Genomic DNA, 23,223 nt, shown 5'->3' on the forward strand with positions numbered 1-23,223 from the left:
GGCAGGAGGTCAACCCAATTGTCTTGGTGATCGGAGACATAGCAACGAAGGAATTGCTCCAAGGCCTGATTGGATCGTTCTGCGGCCCCATTGGACTGAGGGTGGTAGGCCGAGGAGAAGGAGAGATGAATCCCCAACTGGGAGCAAAAGGCGCGCCAGAACCTGGACACAAACTGACTCCCCCGATCCGACACAATCTCCTTGGGCAAACCGTGCAACCGGAAGACCTCCCTGGCAAAAATCGTGGCCAACTCTTGTGCAGAGGGTAACTTCTTGAGAGGAACACAGTGGCACATTTTGGAAAACCGATCCACAATCATGAGAATGACCGTATGGCCTCGGGATGCAGGGAGGTCCACAATGAAATCCATCCCCAGGTGTGACCATGGACGCTCCCCGGTGGCTATGGGTTGCAGAAGGCCCAACGGAAGGTGCCGAGGGGACTTACTCTGGGCACAAACGGAGCATGCCGCTACATATGCGGCGATGTCGGAACGTAGGGAAGGCCACCAGAACAGACGTGAAACAGCCCAGGACAGCTGATTCTTTCCAGGATGCCCCGCGGTCTTGGAGTTATGGTACAGTAGGTGAACCCGATTTTGTGTCAATCTCGCTGTATTTCTCGGCGAGATTGAGCACATACGAGCCCCATCGCGGGAGCCAGCGCCGAGCTGGCTTGCCGCGATGGAGACAGAGCCGTCATAGAAGCGACGGGAGATCCGACTTGGATTCCCGCCAATTCTACACGTGTGCGGCGTTTGTTATGAATCCTGAGGGGGAAGTCCCCGCCGGATTTTAAATAAAAATCCGGCCTGGGTCCCGCCCTCAGGAGCATACCGGGCCCTTAGGTCTGTTATGGGTTGTAAGGAGAGCCCCCCCTACGCCGAAAAAAACGGCGTAGGGGGTCCCCCTACAATCCATACCAGACCCGTATCCAAAGCACGCTACCCGGCCAGCCAGGAAGGGAGTGGGGACGAGCGAGCGCCCCCCCCCCCCTCCTGAGCCGTACCAGGCTGCATGCCCTCAACATGGGGGGTTGGGTGCTCTGGGGCAGGGGGCGCACTGCGGCCCCCCCACCTCAGAGCACCCTGTCCCCATGTTGATGAGGACAGGGCCCCTTCCCGACAACCCTGGCCGTTGGTTGTCGGGGTATGCGGGCGGGAGGCTTATCGGAATCTGGGAGCCCCCTTTAATAAGGGGGTCCCCAGATACCGGCCCCCCACCCTAAGTGAATGAGTATGGGGTACATCGTACCCCTACCCATTCACCTGCAAGAAAAGTGGTAAAAACACAAATAAACCACACAGTGTATTAAAATATTTTATTTTTCTGCTCCGGAGGCCGCCCCCTGTCTTCTTTATTAGCTCTTTTACCAGGGGGGGGCTCTTCTTCTTCCGATATCCCGACGGGTCTTCTCCGCTATCCGGGGGGTCTTCTCAACTCTCCGGGGTTCTCCTTCTGTCTTCTCCTTCTGTCTTGTTGTCTCCTTCTGTCTTCTCCTTCTGTCTTGTTGTCTCCTTCTGTCTTCTGTCTCCGGGGTTCTCCTTCTGTTTTCGCCTCTCTCTGTTGTTGACTCGGCGCACCCCGGTTCTTCGTCTCGCGAGACTCGGCGCACCCCGATTCTTTGTCTCGCGAGACGTCTCGCGAGACGAAGAATCGGGGTGCGCCGAGTCTCGCGAGACGAAGAACCGGGGTGCGCCGAGTCAACAACAGAGAGAGGCGAAAACAGAAGGAGAACCCCGGAGACAGAAGGAGACAACAAGACAGAAGGAGAAGACAGAAGGAGACAACAAGACAGAAGGAGAAGACAGAAGGAGAACCCCGGAGAGTTGAGAAGACCCCCCCGGATAGCGGAGAAGACAGAAGGAGAACCCCGGAGACAGAAGACAGAAGGAGACAACAAGACAGAAGGAGAAGACAGAAGGAGAACCCCGGAGAGTTGAGAAGACCCCCCGGATAGCGGAGAAGACCCGTCGGGATAGCGGAAGAAGAAGAGCCCCCCCTGGTAAAAGAGCTAATAAAGAAGACAGGGGGCGGCCTCCGGAGCAGAAAAATAAAATATTTTAATACACTGTGTGGTTTATTTGTGTTTTTACCACTTTTCTTGCAGGTGAATGGGTAGGGGTACGATGTACCCCATACTCATTCACTTAGGGTGGGGGGCCGGTATCTGGGGGCCCCCTTATTAAAGGGGGCTCCCAGATTCCGATAAGCCTCCCGCCCGCATACCCCGACAACCAACGGCCAGGGTTGTCGGGAAGGGGCCCTGTCCTCATCAACATGGGGACAGGGTGCTCTGAGGTGGGGGGGCCGCAGTGCGCCCCCTGCCCCAGAGCACCCAACCCCCCATGTTGAGGGCATGCAGCCTGGTACGGCTCAGGAGGGGGGGGGGCGCTCGCTCGTCCCCACTCCCTTCCTGGCTGGCCGGGTAGCGTGCTTTGGATACGGGTCTGGTATGGATTGTAGGGGGACCCCCTACGCCGTTTTTTTTGGCGTAGGGGGGGCTCTCCTTACAACCCATAACAGACCTAAGGGCCCGGTATGCTCCTGAGGGCGGGACCCAGGCCGGATTTTTATTTAAAATCCGGCGGGGACTTCCCCCTCAGGATTCATAACAAACGCCGCACACGTGTAGAATTGGCGGGAATCCAAGTCGGATCTCCCGTCGCTTCTATGACGCGCTTGCTGGGATGTGCTGTCACTATCCCAGTGAGTGCGAGATCTCGGCACCATGTCGCCGAGTATCAGCGCGACGCTGTCGTGCTAAAAACACAATGTCAGAAACACCTACTGTAGGTTCGCAACAACCGAGTGCGCAACTCCTCAGGCACAAAACATCTGCCGTTGGGTCTCCCGGAGGGAGCACCAGATTGAGCCGCCAAAATCTGCTCACCCAGGGGAGAGGTCAGGCTGGTGCGAATGGCGGCCAGGATCTGATTCGGAGGTATGACCGAAGTCGGAATCGACTCCTCCCTGGACAGCTCGGAGTACTGCCGTGATAGGGCATCCGCCCTGATGTTCTTGGAACCGGGTAGGTAGGAGACCACGTAATTAAAACGTGACAAGAACAGAGCCCATCTGGCCTGACGTGGTGTCAATCTCTTGGCCTCAGAAAGGTAGGTCAGATTCTTATGGTCCGTCAGGATGAGAACCGGAACCACCGAACCCTCGAGCAAGTGCCTCCATTCTTTAAGGGCCTGCACGATGGCCAATAACTCCCTGTCACCAATCTGATAGTTGCACTCCGCGGAAGACAGTTTCCGGGAGTAAAACCCACAAGGAAGCAGAGGACCCTCTGGTGTTCTACGCTGAGACAGAAGGGCGCCTACTCCCGTATCAGACGCGTCCACCTCGAGGACAAAGGGCAACCCAGGGTTGGGATGCGACAGAATCGGAGCCGACACAAAAGCAGACTTTAGGGCCTCAAAAGCTCGGATGGCCTCGAGCGGCCAGACCTGGGAATTACTGCCCTTCCTGGTCAGATCCGTGAGAGGCTTGGCCAGCATGGAAAAGTCCCTGATGAACTTCCGATAATAATTGGCGAAGCCCAAAAAGCGCTGCAGGGAACGAAGACCACTGGGCTGGGGCCACTGTAAGACAGCCGAAACCTTCTCAGGATCCATGGAGAACCCCTCAGCAGAAATGATGTAACCTAAGAAGGTTACCTGGGATCGGTGAAATTCGCATTTCTCAAGCTTACCGAACAGCTTGTTCTCTCGTAACCGTTGCAACACTCGTCTGACATCCAGAATGTGGGCCTCCATGGATTCAGAATATACCAAGATGTCATCCAAATAGACCACCACACACTGCTGCAACAGGTCACGGAAAACATTGTTGATGAATTCCTGAAAGACTGCGGGCGCATTGCACAACCCAAAGGGCATAACCAAGGATTCATAATGACCGGTCCTGGTGTTAAACGCGGTCTTCCACTCATCGCCCGCCTTGATCCTTACCAGGTTATATGCCGCCCTCAGGTCGAGTTTGGTAAAGACCGTGGCCCCTTTAAGGCGATCGAACAGCTCGGAAATCAAGGGTATCGGGTAAGCGTTCTTGATCGTGATGCGATTGAGACCCCTGTAATCGATGCAAGGCCTCAACTCACCGCCCTTCTTTTTCACAAAGAAAAATCCAGCCCCTGCCGGGGACGAGGATTTGCGAATGTGTCCGCGTGAAAGCGCCTCCCTCACGTACTCCTCCATGGCCTCATTCTCCGCTACCGACAGTGGATAGACTTTGCCACGAGGAGGAACGGCACCAGGTTGTAACTCTATGGCACAATCGTATGGGCGGTGCGGAGGTAGGGCAACCGCGCGCACCTTATCGAATACATCCCGGTACTCCTCGTATTCAGGAGGCAACAGAGAGTCCGAGGAAGTACACAGCAACTTGACAGACCCATGGATGCAACTAGCCCCACACTGCGGTGACCACGAGAGGATCTCGGCCGATCTCCAATCGAAAGTTGGATTATGCTTCTGGAGCCAGGGGTACCCCAAGACCACCGAGTAGTGTGGAGACGAAATAACCTGGAGGCAGACCGACTCTCTGTGAACGGCACCAATGGCTATCCCCACTGGAAGGGTCTCATGAGTCACGTGTGGCGGCAGAAGGGGTCTGCCGTCTATCGCCTCAAGAGCCAGTGGAGAACCTCGAGCCTGTAGAGGAATGGAATTGGCGGCAGCGAACACACTATCAATGAACAAACCACCAGCACCAGAGTCCACCAACGCCTGGGTCGTCACCGAGCCCCCGACCCAGGAGAGGACAACAGTGATCAGTGGTTTGTCAACACGGGAAACCGGGGACGAGGAGACTCCACCCAAGATCTGCCCCCGACAGGATCTCAGGTGCGAGCGTTCTCCCGGACGGTTCGGACATGCCAACCGAAAATGCCCACCGAGACCACAGTACATGCATCGGCCCTCGCGTCTCCGGAGTACCCTCTCCCCCTCGGACAGGCGAGCAAACCCCAGCTGCATGGGTTCACCCCCAAACAAGTCATCCCCAGGAGGCGTGGGAGGAGAGGGAGGCACGGGTGGGACAGCAAACGTAGGCGCCAATCTGTTAGAAGACCTCCGCAGGCTCTCCTTAAAGGAAGGTCTCTCCCTGAGTCTGGTGTCAATCAAAATCAGGAAAGAAATAAGAGACTCGAGCTCCACTGGTAGGTCCTTAGCTGCAACCTCATCCTTCAAGGCATCCGAGAGACCATGAGAGAAAGCAGCGACCAGAGCCTCATTATTCCAGCCCACCTCTGCTGCCAGGGTACGAAACTCAATGGCGTATTCAGCTACGGATCGTGAACCCTGTCTGATGGACATAAGGAGCTTCGCAGCAGAGGCAGCACGAGCCGGCACATCGAATACCTTCCGAAGAGAAGCAACAAAACCGGAAAACTCGGCAACCACCGGATTGTTGTTCTCCCATAAAGGGCTGGCCCAGGCCAAGGCCTTGTCCGAGAGCAGCGAGATCAAGAAGCCCACCTTTGATCTCTCAGTAGGAAAGGCATGTGGCAGCAACTCGAAATAAATGCCCACCTGGTTAAGGAAACCTCGGCACTGAGTTGGCTCTCCCCCAAAGCGCTGTGGAAGAGGGGCAGAACCGGTCATACCCCGAAACACCGCAGGCGCAACAACAGGTGTCGGGGTAGACTCTGGCGCAACAACCGGAGCGGCAGTAGGAGCGACAACCGACCCATCGGCAACGGGAGCGAAATGAGCCGTGCGTTCAAGCAGGGTTAGCAACGCCACAGCGAACCGACCCAACAGGTGATCCTGCTGATCAAGTCTGGCAACCAGCATGGGTAGCGAGGATGGCCCTGTACCGTCAGAATTCATGGCTTGGTCCTAATGTCACGGAACCATGAACCAGACGTACAACAAGAGATAAGTGAAAATAAGAAGGCTTTATTGAAAAATAAAGCTGTAAAGAAAAAGTCCAAGCGGATGGTGAAACCGAAGCAGAGTCTTTGAGAGGCCAGGGGTCAGGAACCAGAAGGGTAGTCAGACGAAGCCAGGATCAGGAACCAGCAGGGTAGTCAGACGAAGCCAGGATCAGGAACCAGCAGGGTAGTCAGACGAAGCCAGGATCAGGAACCAGAAGCAGCAGCAGTCTTAGAAGCATGTGAACACAGGAGGACCAAGCAAGGAACTGAAGCCACAGACCTCCTATATATATGAGCTAGGCATCCAGCTCCTCCCAGTGGGAAGGAGGAGCCGCAGGGTGGAAGGCTACAAGAAACCCAGAAACCAAGATGGCCGCCAGCACATGTCAAACGAAGGAGAACAGCAAGAAGGTAAGACCATGACACCTCCACACTATACTCCCCATAGAGACCTCCACACTATACTCCCCACAGAGACCTCCACACTATACTCCCCACAGAGACCTCCACACTATACTCCCCACAGAGACCTCCACACTATACTCCCCACAGAGACCTCCACACTATACTCCCCACAGAGACCTCCACACTATACTCCCCACAGAGACCTCCACACTATACTCCCCACAGAGACCTCCACACTATACTCCCCACAGAGACCTCCACACTATACTCCCCACAGACACCTCCACACTATACTCCCCACAGACACCTCCACACTATACAGAGACCTCCACACTATACTCCTCACAGACACCTCCACACTATACTCCCCACAGAGAACTCCACACTATACTCCCTACAGAGACCTCCCCACTATACTCTCCATAGAGACCTCCACACTATACTCCTCACATGGATACAATGGCTCTCATAGCAGATGACCACGTGACTGACCATATGACAGGTAATATAAGGGGCGGGCTGTCCTCATCACGTGATGCGGGAGTGAGCGGCGTCTCGGTTACTCAGAGCGGCGCATGCGTACTGCGAGTCCTTTAGGCTGCTGCGTTCTGAATTTATATTCAGCCTCCAATCAGAGAGAGAGTTGTGCGGGGCGGGGCGTCTGGCCACCCTAATTGACGCGGCCCGGCAAACAGTCTTCCAGGGCCCGGTCCTGGGCCGCGGCCGGGTGGTTGGGGACCGCTGCTCTAAATAAACTTACAACTTGTCCTAAATTCCACTAATACTAAAGGTAATTAAAAAGCAATTAAAAAGCAAGCACAAGCTCCACTCCCGGTCTGCCTATAAAAAGTATTCACAATTCTACCCTTTCTCATATTTTACAACGTGACAACATTGGATTCATCCTTTAATATTATAAAAAACGCAAATCTCTTAAAAGTAACCTTCATACATTACAATTTCCAAAGTCAAAATGCCCGAAGGCATAAATATTCACCCCCTACAAATCAGTATTTACTAGGCTCCTTTGGCAGCAGTTATCGCCTTTGGTTCCAGATTTACAGTTAAAGACGTTGCAATTATTCCCCATTCTTTACAAAACTATTCGCTTTCTGTAAAATTGCAGCTGTTCGGACACTGTACATCCAAGTTCAAGCAAGCACTATTATCGGCTTAGAATCCGCCCAGCAGGGGGCGCCATTGAATCTCATATTAACTGCTTATTTATGTTTATGTTACTCACTTATATAGCGCTGACATATTCCGCAGCGCTTTACAGACATTATCATTACTCTGTCTCCAATAGAGCTCATAATCTAGATGCCCTGTCAGTATGTCTTTGGAGTGTGGGAGGAAACCGGAGAAAACCCACCCAAACATGGGGAGAAGATACAAACTCCATGCAGATGTTGTCCTTGATCGGATTCAAACCCAGGACCCCAGTGCTGCAAGGCACCAGTGCTAACCACTGAGCCACCGTGCTGCCCACCTACTGCTTAAAGGGGTTCTTCGGGAATTAAGAAAATTAAAATACTTAAATATTACTTTATAATAAATATATTCCCAAATACCTTTCATTAGTTAATGTGGTACCACTTGGAACCGAACCCGAGTACGGGAAATGTTTTTTTTACAGTACAAATTAATTGCGCGAGTCTCGCGAGACTTCGTGAAGCAATAACTTCGGCTCATCGGAGCCAATACATTCTAATACTGTACTGAGCTCCTGCTCCGTACAGTATTAGAACTAAGTTTTATGCGAATCAACTTCGGATGTTTCCTCAAAAGTCGATTTGCTCATTCCTAGTTTCTTACCGTACCATTTAGAAAAAAAAAATCTGGAAAAAAGAATAATTCAAATATTTTCAGGTACCATATTATCTGATTGCACACAATATATATACCATGTGTATACCTCTTATGTGGTCATTTTCTGGGCATGCGAAGAAATGGTTGTGACATCTTTTTTTTTTTAGTTCCTCCCTATAGCTTCAAAATGTCTGCAAAATGGCTTATTGGCAAAAAAAATAAAAAAAAAGTTTATTGACTTGTCCCTGCACCCAGAACATGTGCCACATATCTGATTCTCCAAATGTATTCAGAGGCACTGGTTCCTGACAAATACGTCTCAGACATGGTGGATTGTGAAATGCTGATGCTTTGTTCACTATAGTACCAATGGCAATCAAAGGGTTAATATGCACGTGCTAGACTCTGGTTATTGCCTCTTGGAAGTTGTAGTTCACATATCCACAGACTGTTTATTTTTTTTATGGAACATGACAGCCTGTACTTAACAGGAGAGCGCTGGTGAGGTGGCAGAAGAGATTAATATGCCCTGCCTTGCTCTCCTTGATCAGAGATTAGAGGGCTACATTTAGCTTTTGCTGGTTTTGTATACTGAGTGATGACAATTGAATGCCTAAGTCCAACTTTATGTGAATCACCACCAAAACAGTGGGGGTTGCTCAAATAGCAATCCCATATTATGTTATTGCAAATTTGGAAAAGATAAAAGAGGAATGGCGCCCATAGGGTAATATGCATTAACTTGTAGGTGTGAATTGAAATGGTTGTGCGCACCTTTTTGTGTTGGCACAACACTAGTATAGGATAGGCGTGTGTATGAAAAATGGTCGGTGCTGCTGATATCGTCCAATCCTCACTTCAAGGGGTCGCCAACCCTCTGGAGTAGTATAAATCAATAAAAAGGGGGGATACAGGCGAAGGATAGCCCACAGAATTCCGACACCTCTTGGTGCAAATCCAACCCCTGCCAATCAGCTGTTTCAGGACGCTACGACGCTCTGGTGCTGTGGCTAGGGATGGGCGAATCAACTTCTGATGAAACATCCAAAGTCGATTCGCATAATATTCCGTTTGAATACTGTACGGAGCGAGCGCTCCGTACAGTATTAGAATGTATTGGCTCCGATGAGCCAAAGTTATTACTTCGCGAAGTCTCGCAAGACTTCGCAAAATAACTTCATAAATCAATTTCTACTGTAAAAAAACATTTCCCGAACTCGGGTTCGGTTCCAAGGTCACTGGCCTAGAAAAAGGCTGCAGCGCTACGGTTTCTTCAAAAAGATGATCGACAGAGATGCAGGAATACAGTCAAACAGGTATTTTTAAGCACATACACCAATATAGGGCCCCATAATCAAAATTGGCCTCACTTCCCAACAGATGTACTCCTTTTTTTTATATTGAAGGTTATGTCCCTCCACATCATTTAGTTGCATATCTTTTTTATGGGTCGGAGCTCAGTTTTTCTCACATAGAGCTCCAAATTCAGTCAAAGCTAAATAACTCTGGCTGTCTGCAGCCTCCACTAGGGGGAGCTCACCACATATGTAATTATACAGTTACTAATGTACTCATCTGTGTGTAAGGAGCTCCCCCTATTGGCAGCTGTAGTCATATATCATGACTGTTTCAAGAAGCAGGAGCAGTTCGATGTTGGCTCCTCCACACAGTCTTTTTGTTAGGCCTCTTTCACATGAACGTGTGCGCTCCGTGGCCGTATTGCGGACCGCATTTGCGGATCCGCAATACACGGGCGCCATTCCGTGGGCATTCCGCATCATGGATGGGTCCGCAAATCGGGAGAAGCGGAACAAAAGCGTGGAACGGAAACCTACGGGAGCACTACGGAGTGCTTCCGTGAGGTTTCGTCCCGTACTTCTGTTCCGCAAAAAGATGGAACATGTCCTATCTTTTTGCGGAATGGCCCGATCGCGGACCCATTAAAGTGAATGGGTCCACGATCCGCTGCGGTTGCCCAACGGACGGTGTTCGAGCATTGCGGCCCGCATTTTGCAGGCTTCAGCACGACCACGGGGCGCATACGTTCGTGTGCAAGAGGCCTTATACTAAGCCATACCTCTAACTCCGTCCAGTGCCTATCTACACTCACCTAAAGAATTATTAGGAACACCATACTAATACGGTGTTGGACCCCCTTTTGCGCCCTAATAGGGACAGTGACTAATATGTATGATGACAGTCTGTGTACAGCACTATGGAGTATGCTGGTGCTATAAAAGCAACAGAAATAAATCTAAGGCCTCATGCACACGAACGTATTTTGTTTCCGTGTCCGTTACGTTCTTTTCGCGGATAGGATACGGACCCATTCATTTCAATGGGTCCGCAAATAATGTGGACAGTACACCTTGTGCTATCCGTATGTCCGTTCCGTAGCCCCGCAAAAAAACTAGAACATGTCCTATTCTTGTCCGTTTTAGGCATTGTTACAATGGATCCACAAAAAAAAAAACGGATGGCATCTGTTTTTTTTTTGCGGATCCGCAAATTACATACGGTTGTGTGCATGTAGCCTAATTCTGGTGGCGTTTTTTTGGCGCTTTTTTTTTCAGCCTATTTATGTAGGTGCTCCTTTTTTATGCGTGAATTGGCGCAAAAACATTCTAATTTTGACTCCACTCCAGGGGTGGCGTAGTTCTGCTTGTCTGCTTTGTGTTTTGTCATGTGACAACTTTGCTAAAATAGACGCATCGTTGGGTAGGATTTGTGCACACGACCGTAGTTTTTTTGCTGGTCGGATGCGTACCCATACATTTCTATGGGGCTGCAAAAGATGTGTACAGCACACCGTGTTCCGCAGCCACGCAAAAATTTTTAAAATGTCCTATTCTTGTCCGTTTTGCGGACAGCAATAAGCACTCCTAACAGAGGGCAGGATGTACTGATCCGCAAAATGCATAACGCACGCAGCCGGTATCCGTGTTTTGGGGCCGTGTGCATTAGGCCTTAATGTATATATGGCTACAACTTTTTTTAAAATATCTAATATGCAACTTTTTCGCCTAATTTGTGAGCCAACCAAAGATCATTCTAATTGCACCCAATCCACCTGCGCCCTGACGCATCGCCTTATGGCTCATGTACACAACTGTATGTATTTTGCGGTCTGCAAAAAATACGGATGACATTCGTGTGCATTCTGTATTTTGCGGAACGGAACAGCTGGCCCCTGATAGAACAGTACTACCCTTGTTCGTAATGCGGACAATAATAGGACATGTTCTATTTTTTTGCAGAATGGAAATACGGACATACGGAAACGGAATGCACACGGAGTAAGGACTCGTTCACACAAACATATTTAGCGTTCCGTATACGGGCCGTTTTCTGCTTTCCGCATACGGAACCATTCATTTCAATGGGTCCGCGAAAGATGCGGACAGCACTCTGTGTGCTGTCCGCATCCGTTGCTCCGTTCCATGGCTCTGCAAAAATGATGAGTCCTGTCCTATTCTTGTCCGTTTTGCAGACAAGAATAGGCATTTCTATAATGGGCCTCCTGTTCCGTTCCGCAAATTGCGGAAGGCACACAGGGGCGGCGTCAGTTTTTTTTTTGCGGATCCGCAATTTGCGGACCGCAAAAAAACGGCACGGTCGTTTGAACGAGTCTTAAACGGAAAGAAAATACGTTTGTGTGCATAAGCCCTAATTCATCGCCTGCTGTGCGACTCATTATAACTACCATGCAGAATAGTGACAGGCTAATCCAGTACGCCGGTCTAATTGCAGTCTAAAAAACAGACGAGTGTGAGAAATAACCCCCTATGTGTGTGAGTCTGCACATTGCAAACCTCAATGTATTTTTTATTTCAGATAAAAAAATCCTTAAAAAAAAAAAAGGGAAGAACGTGCAAGCGTGACGCCAGCAGCAGAGACCCTGAGCTGTGAGGACAGGAGAGCGGCTGCTGTGATTTCCAGAATGACAGTAAGAAAGAATGTGCTGTCTGGGCTTCCATACATGAGGGCTTGCAATGTCCCAGCCCAGCGCTCCCTCCTCCTCCTCCCTGTAATTCTGCATTCAGTGCACTGTGAGGAGGTGCAGGAGGCTGTGGCTTTGTCATCTCTGTGCCTGGAGAGACTGCTGGATGTTTGCATTACAGTCGTTGCTGTTATTCATGATGTGAGCTCAAGTGCCAGCACTTTATACATTTATATCTTATTTTATTTATTTTTAGGACCCCCCCCCCCTTTTTTTTTTTATACTGTGGGGAGGCAGCTCATCGCCTCCAATTTGCAGGGAGGTGGGGGGGACGTCTTAGTTTGTGCACCTCTGTGGATCCATCGTGGCGAGGATCCGCAGCAGTCAGGGTCCTTGTTTTCTCTTGGGAGTGAGTGGATTACAAGGTGAACATCTTCAGCATCATCTTGCTCGTCTTTCATTGGAGGGATTGCCATGGCTACAAGTACCACAGGCTCCACGGTGCTGCTCCCCCTCAGCCATGCAGTGCAGCTGCCTATAGACCAGGTAAGAAGATGACTGACGGCTGGCCGGCGACAGGGGACAAGGTGGGGGGGGGGTCACAGAGGTCAGTTGCACATGAACGTAGAGGTTCCTCACCAGTTCCTGGCTCTGCGTCTGTCAGTGACACTGGTGACCTCTCATCTCCTAAACATGTAGCGCGGCCCTGGGCTGCAGTCCACGCTGACGTATGATGTGCGATTCAGAGGCGACTTTCTTATCATTCGTAACTTTCTTCCGCTCTATCTGAGCTACATGGTGACTTCAGTCACGTCATGACAAGCACCGAAGTCGCTCATAGGTATCGGATGGTAACATTTTGCAGGGTATAGTGCTAATACATTTTTTTTTCAAAAAGTTACATAATTATAATTTGCACATTTTATCTTGAGTCATGGGTCGCTGAAGGTCTCCCCTTGATTGTGATGGCTTTTATGGCGTGCAGTCAACTTTTTACGGATGCAGAGATGCAGAAGTGGTCCACCAGACCTAACCTATAAATCGCCAAAAGTGCCCGTCACAAGCCTACCACAAAGCTGACCCACTCTCAGGTGGAGTCCATGAGAACATCATTATTTGCATCTACTTTGGGTTGGACTTTTTGACTTATAATGGTAGTGTTGTGCCAACGTGATCACACAGCCACCGGACTGGTTAGGATTGTTGTGTCAAACCGCTTTCTACCTGGAGATGATTTCCATCTAAACAACCAGACAGGTTCTTCATATTTTTAGAGCTTTTAGTACATCTATGATATTACCTGTTGTAGCTTTTTAGGCTTTGGGAGTCATTATGACTATTTTTATGACAGCGCCGTGGCTTTTATCTGTATGATGTTGAGAAAAAATCATATGTGTTATTTTAGAGTTATTATGGCAGCAGTGGGCAAAAAAATGGCATTTATCTGCTGGAACAATTATCATTTTTGAGTATAATGTTCCTCAAAATGTGGATTATTGCACCTTTATTCACTTTAGTAAGCATCGAGAAGGCCGCAGTGCTCACAGGAGCGCCGGTCACTTCTCAAACAGCTGATCTGCGGGTGTCCCGGGTGTCGGACCCCCTCCTATCAGATACTGATGACCTATCCAGATGATAGGTCATCAGTTCAAAAATCTTGGAAAACTTAATTCATCTCTATAGGACTGTCGGAAATAGCCGAACACTGTCTCATAGACTATGAATGGCGCAGCAATGCACATTTTTGACTACTTATCCAGAACAGGGCCTCAGGACCACACATTCTTGTGATTCGTGTTAGTCCCATCAATCGAACATATATTTATTGCCTGTCCTTGACATAGGCATAACCCCTTTAAGATGCTCATAGATGTAAGAAGTGTTAGGCTACTTTCACCCTAGCATTGATAATACAACCATCTGCATCCGTTATGAATGGACCCGGTTCTATTATCTGTAACATAGGCAAGACGGATCCGTCATGAACTCCATTGAAAGTCTATGGAGGACAGGTCCGTTTTCTATTGTGGCAGATTGTGGCAGAGAAAAAGGATCCGTCCCCATTGACTTGCATTAGGGGTCATGCTGGATCCGTCTTGCTCCGCATCCCAGGACGGAAAGCAAACTACAACATGTTGCGGTTTGCTCTCCGGTATGGGAACGCAACCAATCGGAACAGAATTTTGGAGCACTCCGTTCTGTTAAGTTCAGTTTTGTCCCCATTGACAATGAATGGGGACAAAACTGAAGCGTTTTTTTCCCCCCGGTATTAAGCTCCTATGACGGATCTCAATACCGGAAAACTAAAACGCTAGTGTGAAAGAAGCCTTACCTATGGCGCAACTAATAACTACGCATTGTTTGGTTCTGACCAGTCAGAATATTCCAGTCTGAACACTTTTACTGAAACGTATTTTTACCTTTTCTCTGTACTTATCAGCAATTGTAGTGTTCTTCTCACACTGATCCTGGCAAGGACCACATGAGAATATCCGATGTGGGACAATGAGAGGTAATGATTTTTTCCACCACTATACGCTAAAGTGTTGTTCAAACAAGGCAAACATATCCTTATGAAAACCTAACTGGGGGAAGAAAATCATTACATCTACGTCAGAGGGACAGTCCGGTCAAAACTGAAGGTCAAAGGACAGTCCGGTCAAAACTAACGTAAGATCTGTAGGGGCGGAGCATGACACAAGCATTCAAAGAGACAATCCTTGTGTCATGGTCTGCCCCGTTAGGCCTTGAACCGAGGATAACGCAATGGGATAGTCATGAAAACTGTATAGCAAAAAAATTGTCTTTGTTGCCCATAGCAACCAATCCAAGTGCAACAATAGCATAGGAAAGCTAGGCCCGAGGAAAGCTAGGCCCGAGATTGATTGCTATGGGCAACAAATACAGTTTCTGTTTTCGTTCTGAATTCCGTTAAAGGGGTTTTCTGAGATTTTAATACTGATGACCTATCCTCTGGATGGGTCATCAGTATCTGGTCGGTGGGGGTCTGACACCCGGGACCCCCGTCGGTCAGCTGTTTGAGAAGCCACCAGCGCTCACAGTAGCGCCGCTGCCTTCTCTCAGCTAGCCGAACACAATGCCTTACATTGTATAGCGACTGTACTTGGTATCGCGCTCAGCCCCATTCACTTAAATGATTCAGTCTTTTTCGGCCTAGTGCTTTCCAGATGGTACCCAGGTAGCACACGGGCCCATTAAAGTATATGGGGCAGTTCACACATCATAAGTTCTGCCCAGACCGATGGTCCTGAACTCGTATCATACTCCATTCTTCTCCACGTTCCTTTCAGTCAAGTGAATGGGTCAGAAATAAAGATGGATGCCCTGGAGGCCACATATGTGTCCACATACATCCGTGTTTAATAGACAGTTATCGGAACGGGCGTGTGCCCATGGCATTTCCCTATGGTAAACCTTACAACTCACGTTAATTACTAATATGTGCTGCAGGCTCTGTTCTCTTCTATTATTTGACCAGACGCAGACAAGCATTGGCCAGGAGCTGTTTGTGCCCAGGAGGGCATTGATCGTCCATGCGGCAGACATTCACAGCCGGGAAGTAGCGTGCTATTGAGCTGCTGTGCTAGGTACCCTGAATTTCCTGGATGTCTATTCTCTCTCTTCTGCCTGGAAAGTAGGACGCATCAACCACAGCAGGTGCAGCAACTTTTACACTAAGGCCCCATTCATACATTCCGGATATCAACTTTATTTCAGCTGTATCAAATCTGCCTGCAGTGCAATTGTATTGGGTTCCTGCAGCCCTGTTCACACGCACCAGAAAATATTCCATGAATACAGTATGTAGCATGCTCTACTACATATTGTCACAGATTCCACACAGAAAAGCTGGCACGTTAGCCTAAATGGGACTAGCTCTTGTGAGGAACGGCGACACATCAAACTGTGGATCCTCATGTTGGATTTGATTATAGTGAACATACCCTTAAAGGGATTCTGTCCCAAGAAAATTCACTGTTAAACCAGGCATAATGCCTTGTAGGTCTAGTTCAGATGAATGTAATGATACCTTTCACTTAGCGATCCATTGCTTCACTCTGTGAAATAAGTCCTTTTAATTCATATGCAAATCAGCAGTTAAAGGGAACCTGTCACCGGGACTTTGGGTATAGAGCTGAGGACATGGGTTGCTAGATGACCGCTAGCACATCCGCAATATCCAGTCCCATAGCTCTGTGCGCTTTTATTGTGTAAAAAAACAGATTTGATACATATGCAAATTAACCTGAGATGAGTCCTGTCCCTGACATCTCCGGTTAATTTGCATGTGTATCAAAAAAAAATTTACCCAATAAAAGCACACAGAGCAATGGGGACTGGATATTGCGGATGTGCTAGCGGCCATCTAGCAACCCATGGCCTCAGCTCTATACACAAAATCCCGGTGACAGGTTCCCTTTAAGTTCACCGAGGGCGGGTCCAAGCCCCTCTGTGCACCCTTGCTCCTCTTGCTTCCTCTGCCAGCCGCTCCTTCTTAAGCGACAGGGCCAGGTGACATGACTATGCAGGAACTTGGCTCACAAAAAAATCTGTATGTCCTCTCCAGTATGATGGAACAAGTGATACTGGAACAGACTCATGGCTTGTCTTCTGGCAGACTTTAGCGCAGGAAGCCACCTGCTGCATTTACAATGTTGTGACTAATTACAGACGTCATCAAAGCAACTCAGACTGCCACTCTATTGAAGTGGTAGTCAAAGGTCACAATGACATTGGTTGCCTTGATGATCATTGTTTGCTAAGTTCCACCCACTACTGTGGAGTTCTGGAGGTTGCTGACCCCTGGACTAGAAAGGTATCCTGTCAGATGGATATTGCTTTCCAAACTGCCCGGAGTACCAGACCATTCTGCTCCCCATATCCCCAATGGTGTCCTTAATTGCCTCCTCTGATGGTTTATTTCTCAGAAAATGTTAGTCACCACTTGCGCTATATTTAAATGAGCAGTTTGGAGTCAAGGAGGTGGAGACCTTTAGACTGGAAGTCAGCTTTCCTGTGCTCAAATCCTACCCCATCAGTATTGATTGACGTTCCTGAGGACAGGGATCATCATCAGCAGACCTCTCGAGATCTCCTTAGAGATGTCAACCAACACTGATAAGGTGGGGTTTGGACACAGGAAAGCTGGCTTTCAGTCTCAAAGTCTCCACCTTCTTGACCCCAAACCATACTTTTAAATATGACGTGACCAGTGATGAAAGTGCATTTTCTAAGAAATAAACCATCAGAGGGGGCAATAAAGGAGACCATTGGTGACATGAGGAGCAGAATGGTCAGGAACTCCAGACAGTTTGGGCAGCAGTATCCATCCGACAGGTTCTCTTCAAGGAGACAACACCTGGGAGGCGCACAGGAGTGCAATATGGGTTTGTACTGTGGACCTGATTCACAGTTCATGTACCTCTGTACACCACTGTGCTTTAGCCTTCATCATATGTTTCCTTTCTGTTTCTCATATATTCACTGTTCTTACGTAGAAGGTTCTTCATTCCTGGCTGTTTAAAGGGTTAATATTTGTATTGATCATTGCACATAGCAGATATCTTAGATACATGAATGTAACATTTATGTAGTTAGGCGTGCCGGTGTAGATAACTACCCATGTTACACATTTGGTTATTGACCGGTGGTTATTTCTTTTTTTATTGTGGCCTATGGTACAAAAGAGCTTGGTGACTAGCAGCCCGAGTCAATAAAAGGTTGTGCAGTGGGCTGATCACCTCGTCCTCATTTATTGTTTACTAGAAGAAAAAACATGCAATGGGAGCAGATTTTTTGTTTTAGGTGGGGGTGTTAAAGAAATAGGAAACATGCCTAGAAGTGCATAAAACACAACATAAAAACACAATAAAATCACAATGGTCAATGCAATGTATCAACTCATCTTTACTGTACATCTGCGATGTAACATGGTGCTACTGGATCCACTTGAGGGCAGTGTGTTGGGGGTGTCTTAAAGGGACACTGACAGGCGAAATCAGCATATATAGTTAGATATATCACATTACAGGTCTTATAGAGTCTTTTAAAAGCATATAAGTATCCCCCCTGTCCACCTTATAAAGAGCAAAATATAAAGTTTTATAACCTGCTTCTCCGTTCAGCAATCTGCCCAAGGGGCGGCGTTTCATGTGAAAATGCGCCCAGCCAGCCTTCCCAATCCTCCCGGCATCGTTCATGCCCAATCTTCTGCGCCTGCGCCCCGCCGTGCCGTTAGATCGCGCCTGCGTACACACACCAGCCTGCGTCTTCGAGGCAGCTGCAGCCTCAGCCATGCACTGTTCAGAGCAGCGCTTCAGAGCGCTGCTCACTCACATCATATAAGGGGTTAATTATAGTGCGTCCGACGGCACGGCGGGGCGCAGGCGCAGAAGATTGGGCACGAACGATGCCCGGAGGATTGAATTGCGCAGGCGCAGGATCGGGACTGGGGAGAGTTCTAGCCGCCGCCCAGCGAAGTGAATAATGATGAGCTGGGCGGGGCTTAAGAACGGCAGTTGGGAAGGCTGGCTGGGCGCATTTTCACATGAAACGCCGCCCCTTGGGCAGATTGCTGACAGGAGAAGCAGGTTATAAAACTTTATATTTCGCTCTTTATAAGGTGGACAGGGGGGATACTTATATGCTTTTAAAAGACTCTATAAGACCTGTAATGTGATATATCTAACTATATATGCTGATTTCGCCTGTCAGTGTCCCTTTAAGACTTTCCTACATGGGGATGTCTGAGATGGTGGGGACACCTTGAAAGGAATCCAACAGGATACTGGAATGGAGGCAACATGGGAAAAACAGAGGATACGAGTTATGTTGACAATGCTAAATCCTTGCCCCTGGTGCTGGTAAGCCTCTGGATAATAGTCTAAGATCATGGTTAGAGATTTTGTTTAAGGGCCCGTTCACACTGCATTTTTTCCTGTAAATTTTGGCACTGCCATGCATGCCAAACTTCCTCTGGCAGCCGTGACCGTGCCAAGAAAGGACATGTCTTCGGAGAGCACTTTGCGATCTTCAGCGCTGCCTCACACTGAAAAGAACGGGAGGTAGAAAGGACGCTGCTGCCAGCGGAATTTCGTCTGCTCTAAAATTCAGTGGGAAAAAAAAACGCTGTCCAAAAAACCCTCTGTACAGTACCCCTGTCTAAAACCGAAAGGATACAGAAGTACAGTATGGAGGCATAGCAAGTTATGGGCACCATATTTTGGATCCGTAATTAAATCAGTTGCGTATGACTTCACGAGTAAAAAAAAAATCACCTAAGAGGTAAAGTATGAAGGAGCCCAGTGCCGTTCCCGGGGTCCACATAACTTCAAGTTCACATCATCATAAAATGTTCAGTTACCCCGTATAACCTTAGTCGGCAATAGGCGGACCACATAAGAGTCAGGAATTATAAGAATTCCTAGAATCAGCGCTCATTGTCTGAATGGCCCTGTACCAGGAGGCTTGGAGTACAACACTGTGCCTATATACTATATGCAGTGCACAACGAGCAGGACGTAAGTGGGTTTAAAGTGCAAGAGGACCTGACATGCCTCTTTTAATAAAAAAAATTCTAATAACAATTCTGAAGAATTTTTTCTTATAGCCCTGCATTATTCATTATTCTGTTATTCCTCCTAGAAAATTGTGAATAAATTGACAGCCGAGTGTCGCCAGTTAGGCCTCAAGCACACGACCGTATTTTGCGCTTTGCAAAAAATGGATACGCAAAAAATGCGGAAGACATCCGTGTGCATTCCGTATTTTGCGGAACAGAACAGCTGGCCCCTAATAGAACAGTACTATCCTTGTCCGTAATGCGGACAATAGTAGGACATGTTCTATTTTTTTGCGGAACGGAAATACGGACATACGGAAATGGGATGCACATGGAGTAACTTCCGTTTTTTTTGTGGACCCATTGAAATGAATGTTTCCGTATACAGTCCACAAAAAAACCGGAACGGACACAAAAAGAAAATACGTTCGTGTGCATGAGGCCTTAGGGATCGGTTCCTATGCAGTCTGACGGTCAGTGCTTTCAGTATCAAACAGAGTAGGGGCACACCCCAAGGACAAGCAGTTGTCAATGAATTCATGGAGGAATAACAGAGGAATGACACAACACAGAGCTAAAAAGAAAGTTCTCCAGAATTGCTCTTTCACAACGAATACAAGCTGAAGGGGTGTTTTTCATTTTCTTTCTCTATACGTTGTTGCTTCAAGGCCATTGAGGGGAGAACAATCTGTAGCCTGGGATATATAGAGGAATTGGCAGCGACGGGTGTATGGGGGGACATGGATGTATGTCGTGAAAAGAGTTGGAAAATTCTGGTAGCTGGGAGACCACAGTCTGATAGTGGACATAATGTCAAGATCATGAATATAATAGTGTAATGCCATCTTTCTTTACAAAGAACGTGAGTAATCTGAGACAGACTGGTTGCTAGGAACATGTGGAGTAGTTTAGTAAACTGGTGTAAAGTAGAACTGGCTTAGTTGCCCAAAGCAACCAATCAGAATCCACCTTTCATTTTGGACAGCTCCTTTGGAAAATGAAAGGAGGAATCTGATTGGTTGCTATGGAGCGAGTATATTATGGATCATTCGCAGGAGTTGACCTCCCCGCTCCATACATGATACACAACTGACACCTGCCTGCAGCTGCCGGGATCGGAGATTGGGATTCTAGCCATTCAACCCCTCAGATGCCACCATCAATGGTGACCACAGCATATAAGAGGTTACACAGAGAGAGGGGGCTCTTTCTGTCCCATGATCGCCCCCACATATGACACGTGAGATACCTGTCGGTTGTCATGGCAGTTGGGGGCCTTCTGAAGGTCCCCAGGCATGCCATGTTAGGACTCCTATTACATTGTGTATTAGTATGTTGGTAAAATTATAATACAATGAGATACAGAGGTATTGCAATGTATTATACAAGCAATCAAGTTCTGCAGTTTTAAGTCCCCTAGAGGTACTAAAAAATATTTAATAAAGTTCTTAAAAATATAAGAAAAATCACAAATACAAAAACATTCAAAAATAAATCCTTGTCCTGTGTATCATATAAGACAAAAGTTAATAGAAAATTAGCATGATTGGCACTAATTATCAGTGATATATTGTCCTTCTTGTTCCAATTTTATTATCCTGGACTTCAATTTTTATTTATTTTTATGCAGCCATTCAGACATTAGCATCCAACTGTCCCCAATGGGGCTCACAATATAAGGTCCCTATCAGTATGTCTTTGGAGTGTGGGAGGAAGCCCACGCAAACACGGGGAGAACATACAAACTCTGTGCAGATGTTGTCCTTGGTCGGATTCGAAACCTAGGATCCCAGCGGTGCAAGGCACCAATGCTAACCACTGAGCCACTGAGCCACCATGCTCCCCTTATCAATGGTGTTCTTCTTTATTTTGATGCTGTTAAGCCTATACTCAGAATAGGTCATCAGTGTCAGATTGGGGAGAATCCGCCACCCAGCACCCCCACGATCGGCTGTCCACTGTGTAGTTTCCAGTGCTGACCTACTGCAGATCAGCTCCCATTCACTTGAGTAGGAGTGAGCTGCAGTACCCCAGTACAACCAGTACACAGTGGACCGAATATTGTGCCTCCAGTTCCATCCACTGTATAGCTTCCAGCTGATGTGTGGGGGTTTCGGACCTCCACCAAACTGGTATTGATGACCTGTACTGAGAATAGGACATCAATATCTTAATACCAGAAAATCCCTTTCATACACAACTTGTAAGGATGCCACCATATAAATCATAGCACCTACCTACCTATACCCTTGAACTTACCTGTAATCTGTGCCTTGTCCACTCCTACACTGCTGCCCAGTACAACCTGCTGCTATGGTATATCCAGGATGGGATTTTTTATGTATCAGCTTAGACAGAACTATAATTTTTAGGTATGAGAGTTATCGTTATTTTAATCCTGCAGTTTCTTCGGTCATATATTATATGTATTATATATTATATGTAAGGGCTTGTTCACACGACCGTGCTGTGTTTTGTCGTCCGCAAATTTGGATCTGCAAAACACGGATGCCGCCCGTGTGCCTTCCGCAATTTGTGGAACGGAACGGACGGCCCTTTATAGAAATGCCTATTCTTGTCCCCAAAACGGACAAGAATAGGACATGACTTATAATTTTTGCGGGGCCACGGAACGGAGCAACGGATGCGGACAGCACACGGAGTGCTGTCCGCATCTTTTGTGGCCCCAATGAAGTGAATGGGTCCGCACCCAAGCCTCAAAAAATGCGGTTCGGATGCAGAACCAAACCACGTCGTGTGAATGAGCCCTAATCCTATAATATGCTTTCCATGCCTGAACCACTTCTTCTACGGTAAAGACTATATATACAGATGATGTTGAGAAGCTTCAAGAAAATCGAATTTCCTGTGGTTACCTCTAGAGCTGTTCAGAAATCTATAGATGACTATTAATAGCGCAGGTTAGGGTTCACATGAGTTTCCCATCCATTTACATCTTTGCTTTTAGCAAAATGGCCTCCATTGGTTTGATTGGGATTTAATTTTCACCATAAAATCAGTTGTGGTCATGGGTCCATTCTTGTCTTATTTCGTCACATTGACTTTCAGTGTTAAAAAAAAATATATACAGTACAGACCAAAAGTTTGGACACACCTTCTTATTCAAAGAGTTTTCTTTATTTTCATGACTATGAAGGCATCAAAACTATGAATTAACACATGTGGAATTATATACATAACAAACAAGTGTGAAACAACAGAAAATATGTCATATTCTAGGTTCTTCAAAGTAGCCACCTTTTGCTTTGATTACTGCTTTGCACACTCTTGGCATTCTCTTGAAGAGCTTCATGAGGTAGTCCCCTGAAATGGTCTTCCAACAGTCTTGAAGGAGTTCCCAGAGATGCTTAGCACTTGTTGGCCCTTTTGCCTTCACTTTGCGGTCCAGCTCACCCCAAACCATCTCGATTTGGTTCAGGTCCGGTGACTGTGGAGGCCAGGTCATCTGGCGCAGCACCCCATCACTCTCCTTTATGGTCAAATAGCCTTTACTTTCAAAGTTTTCCCAATTATTCGGCTGACTGACTGACCTTAATTTCTTAAAGTAATGATGGCCACTCGTTTTTCTTTACTTAGCTG

The 23,223-nt window shown here is 47.7% G+C and overlaps 1 protein-coding gene across 1 annotated transcript in view; it reads left to right on the forward strand.

Moving 5' to 3' along the window:
• The first annotated feature begins 12,159 nt into the window (after positions 1–12,159).
• Positions 12,160–23,223, forward strand: part of MBOAT2 (membrane bound O-acyltransferase domain containing 2) — a 272,749-nt gene continuing 261,685 nt past the window's right edge. The window contains exon 1 of the mRNA XM_040427503.1: positions 12,160–12,587. Within this exon, the coding sequence (XP_040283437.1) occupies positions 12,516–12,587 (72 nt within the window). The 5' untranslated portion in view covers positions 12,160–12,515. The remainder of the gene's footprint in view (positions 12,588–23,223) is intronic.

Source organism: Bufo bufo, chromosome 4 (assembly GCF_905171765.1).
Source record: "Bufo bufo chromosome 4, aBufBuf1.1, whole genome shotgun sequence".
NCBI classification, from domain to species: domain Eukaryota; kingdom Metazoa; phylum Chordata; class Amphibia; order Anura; family Bufonidae; genus Bufo; species Bufo bufo.